This window comes from Mastomys coucha, unplaced genomic scaffold, assembly GCF_008632895.1.
Source record: "Mastomys coucha isolate ucsf_1 unplaced genomic scaffold, UCSF_Mcou_1 pScaffold15, whole genome shotgun sequence".
NCBI classification, from domain to species: domain Eukaryota; kingdom Metazoa; phylum Chordata; class Mammalia; order Rodentia; family Muridae; genus Mastomys; species Mastomys coucha.
In genome coordinates, this window is record NW_022196897.1 from 114,486,722 (window position 1) to 114,498,794 (window position 12,073).

Consider the following 12,073-nt stretch of genomic DNA (forward strand, 5'->3'; position numbering starts at 1 on the left):
GGGGGGGGGGGGGGGGCGGCAGCCAGCGCCATCTTTGAGGTGTGGCGGTTCGCGGCTCTCCACATGTGGCCAGCTCCGTTCAGTGTCTGTAGCTTTCTTTCCTCAGTGTGCTTCTAGGATTTCCAACACCTGACTATCTCCACTCCAACTCACATTAACATCTTGGTGCATTACCGTGACCAAGACTCTTTGCAGAGAGTCTGAGCCTGTTACACACTCCACTTATCTATGTGGAAGTGCAAAGCCTCCACAGCCCCATGACTCTTCGACTCTGCCCATTACCAAGTGAGCGTCAGCTGAGTTCAACACGCAGCTGCAGTTGGGCCCTCTTGGACCATGACTACAGCAGTACTTCCGGGCCCTTGCTCTTAGCCATTTAATTGAAGATATTTCAAGTGCATCTGCAAGCTTACATGTTCAAGCCTTCAATGGGAGGAGTCTAAACACCCCCCAAGGTACTTTTTCTGTTGTCTCAACACAAAGTGCACAGCTACTCTGTAACTATTACAGTTGCCTGTCTAAAACCTTAAATGAGTTTTGAGCCTTTTCTTCACCAAATGGCAGGTTTCTTACCTTCTTCTGCTTTGCTTAAAAGAAATTTCATTTCTCATGTAAATCTGGCTAAAGGCAGCAGGTAGTCACACCCCCTGAGTTTGGGGGTGAGTTATTTGAGATAGTTTCATACTACATAGCCCTGGCTGGTCTGACACTCACAGGGACCTGCTTGCCTGTGCTCCCCAAGTGCTTTGATTGAAGGAGTTTGACATAGTTATTCTTAAGTAGTTAGCTCTTATAAAAGTAGGTTTGGGGGATTGGAGTAGTGGCTTAGGAGATAAGAGAACTTGTTGCTCTTGCAGAGGTCCTTGGTTTAGCTCCCAGCACCCACAAGGCTCCCAACCATCTGTAACCCCAGTTCCATATACTTCTGCTGACCTCCATGGGCTCCCACATGCATACAAAATACATACATTCACTCAGCACACACATATAAAATAAGCAAAGCCTCCTTACACACTGGCCAGGCCTATACATTTTTCCTATAGACTATTCTCTTTCTGCCTTTCTGCCACATTGAGACACAGCTGGGAGGGTGGGGTATGGGAGAGACATAAAGACAACACCCTCACCAGGCACCCCCCCCCAAAAATGGGCTTTCAGCCAGTCTTGGTCAGGGTTTCTATTGCTGTAGAGAGACACCATGACCACAGCAACTCTTTTGGTGCTGGAGAGGTAGCTAAGAGTTCTACCTCAGGATCAGTGGGCACCAGGAAGAGACAATGAGACACTAGGCCTAGTTTGATCTTCTGATACCTCAACGCCCATGCCCTGTGACACACTTCCTCCAACAAGCTCATATTTCCAATAATGGTACTCCTTATGAGTCTAATGGGGGCCATTTTCTTTTCTTTTTTTTTTTTCGTTTTTGGTTTTTTGAGACAGGGTTTCTCTGTATAGCCCTGGCTGTCCTGGAACTCACTCTGTAGACCTCAAACTCAGAAATCTGCCTGCCTCTGCCTCCCAAGTGCTGGGATTAAAGGTGTGCACCACCACCACAGAGCCGGGGGCCATTTTTATTTAAACTATGACAGCCACCAACATTGAGCTGATAAAGTACAAAGCCTCAGGCTTTATTACAGCAAACAGATCAGTGGAGGGAAAGATACATTTTAGGCTGCAATTGAAAAATACTGTCCAACTATCTTATTATTCTTCTATGATTATGGCTGAAATGGTCAAACTACTCATAGAATACTCTAAACACCAGGCAGACAGGCGTATCTTGATCCAGGATGGATGCACAGTGAAGGCATGGCTGAAAAAATACATTAGAAACAATTCCCTCTAGAACCACGGTTAACTGTGGGCAAGGAAAACAGACAAAAGTAATTACGAAGGAGCTGCAATAACCCAGGGCAGAGGCACAAAGCCTACTGTGGATGGATGCACAGGGCATTTTTAAGAAAGTGTCTCTCTGCCAAACTGACTAAAGCCAAGTTAACAGATTTCACGGACATGCTTACCTCTTCAAAACACCTCATTGAAAAGTGAGACGGGGACAAACTTCTATTTGACTTCAGAGTCCCTATAAGCACTTCTTGGTCTTAAATAAAACTGGGCGGGTCATCTTGAACTCCTTAAAGTTGAAAATGATCTTCAGAGAAGATAAAATGTATGTAGTAACAACACTCCTTTGCACAAGTCTCCCAAGTGCTGGGATTAAAGGCGTGCGCCACCACCGCCCGGCCTAAGAGTCCTCTAATGGATCCTTTGAAAAGTGCAGGTTTCCTCTGTAATTTTTAGTAATTTTTGGAGTAGCTTCCAGAGCACTGTCTGGTTATGATCTTTAGCCACAGCTGAGGAGGAGACCAATTAACACAGCAGGCAGCTACAGGACACTGAGCAGAGGCTCACCCTCAGACAACCTCCTGGGCTTCCAGGGATCTATTCTGGTATCCTCCTTTCTTAAGTCAGAGAGTTGGAACATGAGCAATTTTTGATTTGATAGGCTCCAATTACAACCAAAGTAATCTTGGCTTGTATTCCCAACAATATTCTGCTAAGTACAGTCACTAGGACGATAAACTGTCTATCAGAGGGACGCTATTATTTTTCCTAATAAAACAATACAACAGTAAAGTGTCATGGTATACTTAGAATCTTATCTACATTTGGAAATATTGTTATATGCTGTGTTTAAGGCATCCTGAAACTCACATTTATGGGTTTTTTTTGGAAGATTTATTTATTTTATGTATATGAGCACTCTATCTACATGTATAATGCAAGCCAGAAGAGGGTATCAGATCCCAGTATAGATGGTTGTAAGCCACAATGTATTTGCTGGGAATTGAACTCAAGACCACTGGAAGAACCACTGAGCTATCTCTCCAGCCCATAAATATATATTTTTCTTAAGATTTATTTATTTTATGTATATGAGTACATTGTAGCTGTCTTCAGACACACCAGAAGAGGGCATCATATCCCATTACAGATGGTTGTGGGAATTAAACTCAGGACCTCTAGAAGAGCAGACAATGCTCTTAACAACTGAGTCATCTCTCCAGCCTCCACATTTATATTTTATACAAGTATATAATTTGATCACTGTTTATGAGCCAATGAGAAAGACATTTTTTAAAAAATATTATTTGTGTATGTGTTGTACAGGCATATGTGTATGTGAGAGCAGGCATACATGTGCAATAGCATATGTGTGGAGGTCAGAGGACAACTTTCTCAAGTTCCCTCCTACCATGGCACCTGGGGATCAAATTGGTTGTCAAACTTGCACAACAATCACTTTTACCCACTGAACACATCTCTCACCAGCCCAAGATAAATACTCTTATATTTTAACAACACAAGGGTTAAGAGCATCAAGGATGAAAACACCACAGCAAGAGATAACACTGTTTTATTTAAACAGTGGATATTTGAAATAAATATCCAACAGGAAATTGTTTTTTAAAGAGATCACAGAACCACATTCTATGCTAAACCATAAAGTGGAACTCTGAATTATTGTTAAAAACATTGTGCAAAGTATTTAATAGCATGTAGAGGTGTGACTTATTACCCCAACATTCCCTAGCAGCTCTGCCATCATCCTTCCCGATATTTCTCCTATGCTCACTTCATCTCTCTTTGCCTTTTTTGTGCTTGCTCAATAGTAACTCTCGACTGGAGACTTCTGCAACCTAGCACAGCCCAGCACAGCACTGATCTCCAGCCAGCATGCACGTGCTCCTCTCTCCTGGCCCAGTGCAGAACCACCCTTCTTCGGTTGAGCACCAGATCTACCACTGTGCGTGTCGAACGGGAGCTGCACACGATCATGACAACACAGGAAGGTGCATTAACCGAGGAACCTTAAGAACTATTCCGAGTCACCAGTCTTCAGAAGTCTGGAACAGGAATAGATTTGTCCTCTACACGCTGCAGAAGAAAATAAACACATCAGCTTGTGAAAATTACCAACGTAATCACTTCTTCCCCTTAGAAACATCCACGCAGCAGACAAACCAAAAAATGCAAGGAACACTTTGAACTGAAATACAAAATCTAAAGCTAGAACTAAGCACAAATCCAGAAAACACAAAGATAAAATGACACAAAGAAAAAACAAACCCAAAACTATATTGAGCCTTTAATCCCTGCACTTGAGGGCAAAAGCGGGGTGGGGGTGGGGGGTTGTCTATGTGAATTCTAGGTCAGCCTAGTCTACACAGCAAGTGCCAGGACAGACAGGGCTACATAGAAAGACCCTATCTCAACCAAAAAAGTAAAATAAAATAAAATAAAAAGACTATATTAATAACAACAGAGTTGAATGGAAATATAACAACTCCTTTATGAGTACATCAAAAAGTTCACCGAGCCAGACCCTGGGCGCGAACTCCACAGCCATCCCACAACACCCAGGGGAAGCTCCACTCCTAGGTGCTCTAACATGCTCAGGATCCCAAGATCCCAGGAGCTTGCTTACACAAGGATCTCAGGGTCCCAGAGGCAGCCTGACTCCCAGGAGCTCTGACACACTCAGGAGCTCAGGATCCCAGAGACAGCTGGACTCTGAGGAGTTCTTACACAACTAGATCATAGAAAGGACAGGCTCCAGTCAGACATAGTGAGGGCAGGTAGCACTAGAGATAAGCAGATGGCAGGAGGCAAGCGTAAGAACATAAGCAACAGAAACCATAGTTAGTCCTGACTACACCATCACACCAGAAAAGCAAGATTCGGATCTAAAATCACTTCTCATGAAAAGTTCACAGATATGAAGGCTGGTGAGTTGGCTCAGCAATGAAAAATCCTTGTTCTTGACTGAGGACCCAGGCTTGCTTCCTACCACCAGCACCACAGCTCACAATCACATGTAACTCCAGTTCCAGAAGATCCAATATCCTCCTTCGCCCTGTGCGGGCATCAGGCCTGACTGTGGTACAGACACACATTCAAGAAAAACACTTATATAAACAACACAAAGCTCACATATATGAAGACAATATTGTTAGCTGTCACTACTACCCAAATTAATCCACATGTTCAATGAAATCACAGTTTTCTAAAAATTCATATATAGAATCTAAGAGATCCTTAACACTCAAACCAACACTGGAAAAGAATAATGCATAGCAAAACCCTGCCTCAAAAAAAAAAAAAAAGACAGCCTACAAACTGGGAAAATATAAAAGAGTATGAGGAATATATAAAAGCAACGCAAACAGACAACCAGGTGAATAAAAACCTTGGCAAAAGACAGTAAACTGTATTACACTAACAAGGAAATTGATGGGCCTGTAAGCCCAAGATGCTGGATTTCCTTCAAATAAGCCACAAGATGCCATTTCTACATCCACTGAGTTAGGAGAAAAGTCAAGTACAAAGTATTAACAAGGTTGGAACAGAAATTCTATGGCTTAGAGGAATGTAAAGGGTTACAAAACATTTCTACTCCCTGGTACAGACCCTGAGTAACTGCTGCAAATTTATACCAAGAAACATTTATAGAGAACTACAGTAACAATGTACACTGAAAAAAGTGAAACTTATCTAAATCTCCATTACTGACACCTAATTATAACACAGACACAGAATAAAGTGTTACATGAGGGTAGATGTGATACTGCACATCTTTAATCCTAGCACTCAAAAGGCAGAAACGGGTGGATCTCTGTGAGTTCAACGTCAGTCACCAAGTTCCATGCACCCAGCACTACAAAGAGAGATCCTATCCTACACAGACACACACATCTCACATGGCAGGGAACCCCAGATAGAGGAACAACATATGCACATATTTTTATTGAGGAAAGAAGGGGAAAAATACTTTAATTTGAAGAGAGAAAAACCTCTATTAAGGCTGTTATCCCAATTTCAGATGGTTCAAAGAACAAAAACAATTAGTAGCATCACTCTTACCTTTTTGGTCTATTGACATGACTTCCTGTCAGTATCCAAAACCTGATACAGAAAAAACAAGCAGTATAAACCCCCGCAGGATTTGTATTCACTAACACCTACTGTGTACACCATCCTAGCTTATACTTCTCAAATGGCTCTACTAACATCCAACCTAGCAGTATAACCCCGCAGGATTTGTATTCACTAACACCTACTGTGTACACCATCCTAGCTTATACTTCTCAAATGGCTCTACTAACATCCAACCTAGCAGTATTTGGTATTACAAACAGAAATGAAAAACAAATTTCTCATAAAAAAGAACCTGGTATGATTTGTGGTTCCACGGACGTCCCCTCTTTAGAGATGAAGTGCCTGCCGAGACGCACCTCTGACTTTCTCATATTTGTCTATGCTCAAGAACACTGGCCACAGGTGGCTTTAGGAAGATTTTTTATTTTCACATTTACTTAAATCTAATTTTGGAGAGACTACTCTCAACTAATCTAAGGAAACAGAGTATCAATTACTAACTTCACAATAACATTTCTCATAGACTAAGAAGTTCTGAGGACAAGATACCTAGCCAGTCTTCAACATAACTAAAATGCCTGTCAGTCATTACTTTTGACTTCCCTTCTGCACTTATATATGTCGCTATTTCCTTTGTCTTGATTGAAAGTTGCTAACTAGAGTGAAGAATGGGCTCAGTGAGTAAAAGCAGTTGCTGCCGGCCCAAAAATCTGAGCTTGATCCTAGAACCCGCATGTGAGGAGAGAAGCAACTCCACAGTCTCTTCTGACTGCCTTAGCCTGCATACGCACATGAGTAAATAAAATTTTAAACTGCTGATTATATTGAGGAGTTAAAGACCATCCTAATTTATACTATCAATGAATATTAATCTTTCTTTCAGTGATAATAAAAGAATAAAGTAACTTCCAAACCTAAGTAAAAAATTATCATACAGTAGCCCATAATGCTCTCTTCTTAAAGAAAAGTTATCTTTTCAAATGTCATCCTCTGTCCAAATATACTCTTTTTAAAAAGAAAAACAAGATTACCACTGTACTTACTTTAGCCAATAGTTCTTGTGTTTCAGCAGTCAGCGGGGCATGAGAAAAATTACAGTGATCGCCTTGATAACATTTTGTTCCTGTATGATAAAACTTGCAAGGGTATTCATGTGGCACAGTGTTAAGGAAAACAATAATTTTACCCAATTGAAATGATTCATTATTAATTTAAAAACTATTTCCTCTAAATATTTCCTACCAGTAGAATCACTGAATTTTTTATTTAAAATATGAGGCAATAAAAAGTCTCATTTCAGAAAGATAATCTTTTCTCTGTCACATATAGTCTCAATGGGCCACAGGTAAGTTTCACTCACAGATGAAAGAAATGTATTTTAATTACCTTGAGACGTGGTTATTGTAAAATGTTAGAGAATGGGGTGAAGTAAACTCAATGACAATAGCAGGTTTTACAAATCTGGATCCTTTATGTATTAGGTTTGTTAAAGTAGAACTAATTCATACAACATTATTATCTAGGAAATGCCAAGTTAAATCTGAGACTTCTATGGTGTGTGACTAAAAAGAAGCCACTTCTGTGTGACCAATGATATTTTTACTGTAAATGGTTGTATTTCATGATTTCATAACATGTTTGATTTCATAATGGCCATAACAAGTTTGGCCATTAGAACTAAGGCTACCTTCAGGTTAAAGGAGCCTCCTAAAACATCTCTACTTCTCTACATGAATACGGACTCAATCAGACACTACCCACAGCAGAAATAACATTATTCTCCTGGGTCTGACTAGGTCTCTTCAACCTTCCACCACCCGTCGAGGGCACAAGAGACCTATACTTTCAGAGATTTTTCTGAAAGGTCCATTCGAAAGCATATGCAATATCACTCTGATACCAAGTTGGGCGTAAAGAGAACACTGTTGTTATGGCAACCATTGCAGTTGATTAAAGTCTCTATCTTTCATGTTATATGAAGAGTGCAGGGAATCCTGTGATAAAGGATATTATGTAAATACAGGCAGTTCTCTCCTTTGGTACAATATCCTTGTACATAAAACTTACACATTTCCTTTTTCTTCTCTATCTCTGCATCATGATCAAACTTACACTGGTCTCCCTGGGTAGAAGAGTAAATGCAAGTTATGTCGCACAATTAGACCTTTGCACCTTTCCTACTAAACTTCAAATGAGCAAGCAAGTCCAGTAAGAGTCTAACCAGCTAGCATCTAAGCTCATGACCTAACCTGCTGAACTTCTAAAATTCTTAAAACATTTTTAATGTAATGCATCCTTAATAAATTACCTTTAAAAACATAAAGCACTTCACTAATTTTCAAACTAAACTTTTTCTAAGATCAAAGACTTTTTAAAACTTCCAGGCATGTTTTAAGAGTGTCACACGGAGACAGCAGTTCTAGAACACTCCTGCTGTGACTACCCTGTAGTGTGTTTTTGCTTACACACTCTCATACCTTAATACACTTCCTTTCAAGGAAGTATTTACAAACTTGCTTCCCTTTGCGTTCCACTGTGTGCTGGTTGATAAAGCCTTGACTCATCCTCACACGTGGCTGCTTCTCTTCAGGTTCATCAGCCTATAATACAAAAAAAAAAAAAAAAAAAAAAAAAACCAAAACAGAAAAAACAACCAAACAACAAACAACCAAACAAAAAAACAAGAGATAAAGAAAATTAAGTATTTGTTTTACAAAACTGTTTTAAATTATTTGTACTACATTAGAATGTCTTGATAGCTGCACATAGTGACCAATGCATTGTCTTAGCATTCCAAGGCTGAAGTGGGGTTCAAGTTCAAGGCCAGCCTGGGCTATACAGCAAGACCCTGGCTCAAAAAAGTGCCTCTTCTAAAAGGGCCTTCAAGAGTTGAACTTTGGTATATCAGTTTATAAAATAAATGCTCATCAGTTTCAATAGCATTCAACCACTGAATACTAGTATTGATAAAACTTGATTATCGGGTTGGAGAGATGGCTCAGCGGTTAAGAGCACTGACTGCTCTTCCAGAGGTCCTGAGTTCAATTCCCAGCAACCATCTGTAATGGGATCTGATGCCCTCTTCTGGTGTGTCTGAAGACAGTTATTGTGTACTCACATACAAAAAATAATTAAATAAATCCTAAAAAAAAAAAAAAAAAAAAGAGTTTGCAGTATTTTGGGCTTTTGCAGTGGTGGCACATGCCTTTAATCCCAGTACTTGGGAGGCAGAGGCAGGTGGATTTCTGAGTTCAAGGCCAGCCTGGTCTACAGAGTGAGTTCCAGAACAGCCAGGGCTACACAGGGAAACCCTGTCTCGAAAAAACAAAAAACAAAAAAAAACAAACAAACAAGCAAAAAAACCTTGATTATCTTATTGTACTTTACCCTTATTTTGTAGAATTGAATATAAGAAAACTAAAAATGAAAATATACTAAAAACTAAAAATATGAAAATATATTACTTGTATAAAAGAAATCTAAAATAGAAAGAGCTTCAGAATTATGGAAACAAAGCTGGGAATCACAATTAACAAGAAGCAGTGGAAGATCTCTAGCTCCAAAGATATATTTTCACAGTTTAATATTTAAAAAAGAAATAAGAATCTTATAATCTATTTTAGCACTTTAGAAATAAAAACTATTTTTAATGTGTTAACTTGTGACAGAGCTTAGAACTTCTGCATGCCTAAGTAGTAAATATGGTTTTGGCAATATAGTATGTGCAATTAAGGAGCTAATGTGCCTCCTAGTCACCTGCTTTGCAAGAATATCAAGTTATTAATTTACTAAGACCATAAAAATCATATACATATCTCAGTTCAAATCTCTGGTTTTAAATGATTCTGCCAAGAAAATCTAACACAGGTTTAGAACTTGCTTTTCATATAGAAGGGCTGTCAGTTCTGTGTGAAGAATCATTTGAGTCAATATTAAGTCATAGAAGAGAGGTTAGGAAACAAAGTTCAGCCCTGGCTTGGCTCTGTGTGGACAGACAGCCATCTAAACTCTGAGTTCAGATTATTCCCTACTTGTAAAATATGGGAATAGAACTGCTTTTATACAAGTTTATTTCAATCTCTAATATTTGGTATCCCGCCCAGCAGTGGTGGCACACGCCTTTAATCTCAGCATTTGGCAGGAAGAGGTAGGCGGATTTGTGAGTTCGAGGCCAGCCTGGTCTATAGAGTGAATTCCAGGACAGCCAGGACTACACAGAGAAACCCTGTCTCAAAAAACCAAAGGAAAAAAAAAATTGATATCCCCCACCCCTTTTGATATGGGATCTCACTGTTACCCAGGATAATCTTGGGCTCCTACTTCCATTCCTAAGCAGTTGGGACTACAAGTCATTCACAACCATGCTCAGCTAAGATTGGTATTTCTAATATTTTAACCTCCCCAAACTACTGACCCTGTGTCTAAGCTGAATAAAAAGCTTGCCATTCAGTTTAAAAGTCTTCGGAAAATCAGAGCCTAGAGAAGTCACTTACTGTCCTATGCTGAAGGACATATGCATATTAAGAAAGAACAGTTACCAAGCAAAATCAAAATACCAGGAGCAGGACTATGAGACTTGGTAAGCCTAAAGCTCAGAAATAGCTGTTTTAACTTCCAGAAGTAATCAGCTCAAAGGTTGAAGGACTGAAGTATATAAACTGTGCAGGGCTATATGGCCTTCCAACTATCTCCAAGGTTGTTTCCTTCTGCCTCCCAATTTTCTATAGATAGTAATGGTCTAACACTCAGAGACCAAAGGGCTAGCACACTCTTATTTTGGGTCAACAGGGAAATATCACAGAGGCTGAACATGGGTGCTGGCAGCAGTGCTAAGAGGGAGGAAGCAGCGGTGGAAGAACGACCAGAGTCAGCAGCAGGTACAGGTACAGGTCTCCACAGAACCCTGCTCTGTGGGATGTCCCTGCCTCCCCATATCACTGAGCACTTCCCGAAGCTCAAGTGAAAGATAAGCCCTTGAAGGCATCCTTCTACCAGACACTCTTGTACCTGTTCTCGGGAGCCACAGTTCTTCAGCAGGGCACTTGACCCTTTGTTTCCAGTACCAGGCCACTTTCGCTTCATTTTCTTCTGTTTTACTTTCTTGTGACCAGCTTTAGGTTTTTTATTTTTTTGTTTGGCAGCTAAAAACAAGCAAGTTCATTTTTTAAAACAGCATAAAGATTCGACATCAGTTTAACCTTCAGAAATATGCCTTATAATAATGCAGGGAAACTCTGAAGCTCAGTGAAGGAAAACTGGTGTGACAACAGTGCCCTGACTTTCTAGGAGTTTTGTTATTATGCTGAAAAAAGAAGAGAATTCTAACATCCCAATGCCAAATACATTATTTCTGAAAAGAAGTGTTGGATGAGAGACAAAAGCAAAATAATTAAATCAATCTTGTCAGCCACGGAACAGAATATTTTGAAGATATCAGCAACTGACTGATCTGTTAATTAAATTAATTTTGGCGAGGGTTGTGATATAATTTTAATTATAATTAAAATCACCACAGTTTTATAAGAGAAAAAACTACAGAGGTTTAGGATCTCATATATTATAGCGTTTTCTTTCCTTGAAAATGTCATACAGCTGAGGATGGTGGTAAAAACTTGCGTGCTGGCTAGTTTTTTGTCAGCTTGACACAAACTATAATTATCTGGAGAGAGGCACCTCAGTTGGTAAGTAGCTCCGTCAGACTGCCTGCAGACACATTTGTAGGGCATGTTTTATCACAGCAAACTAGGACAACTGTCAGCCCAGCACTGAGGACACTGAGGACTGGGGTTGGAGGACCAGGAGTTCACAGCTAACTTTAGGTACACAGCAAGATTTAGACTACCTGGGCTAGATGAGACCCCATCTCAACATATCACAACCCCCGCCAAAAAGAAGAAAAATAAAACATTTAATATACACTAAATTTACCTATGTAGGAGTACTTGAATAGAAGAAAAACTTGGAGGAAACACAGTAAATGAATAAGAATTTCATTTAAATTGGGTGCTTGAGGTACACCTTTAATCCCAGCACTTGGGAGGCAGAGGCAGGAGGATCTCTGAATTCGAGGCCAGCCTGGTCTACAAAGCGAGTTCCAGGACAGCCAGGGCTATACAGAGAAACCCTGTTTCAA

General features: G+C 40.0%; 1 protein-coding gene across 3 annotated transcripts in view; it reads right to left on the reverse strand.

The window, feature by feature from the left end:
* The window catches only part of Zc3h8 (zinc finger CCCH-type containing 8), a 23,900-nt gene that overhangs the window by 2,191 nt on the left and 9,636 nt on the right, over window positions 1–12,073 (reverse strand). The window contains exons 4-9 of one of the 3 annotated variants that reach the window (XM_031371855.1): window positions 10,948–11,081; window positions 8,418–8,540; window positions 7,951–8,062; window positions 6,984–7,093; window positions 5,926–5,967; window positions 3,400–3,939 (exon numbers count right to left, since the gene is read on the reverse strand). In XM_031371855.1, the coding sequence (XP_031227715.1) occupies window positions 5,935–5,967; window positions 6,984–7,093; window positions 7,951–8,062; window positions 8,418–8,540; window positions 10,948–11,081 (512 nt within the window). In that variant the 3' untranslated portion in view covers window positions 3,400–3,939; window positions 5,926–5,934. Of the gene's footprint in view, window positions 1–3,399; window positions 3,940–4,680; window positions 4,940–5,925; window positions 5,968–6,983; window positions 7,094–7,950; window positions 8,063–8,417; window positions 8,541–10,947; window positions 11,082–12,073 lie in introns of those variants that run through there. The other 2 variants (XM_031371856.1, XM_031371858.1) reach the window with 2 other exon arrangements.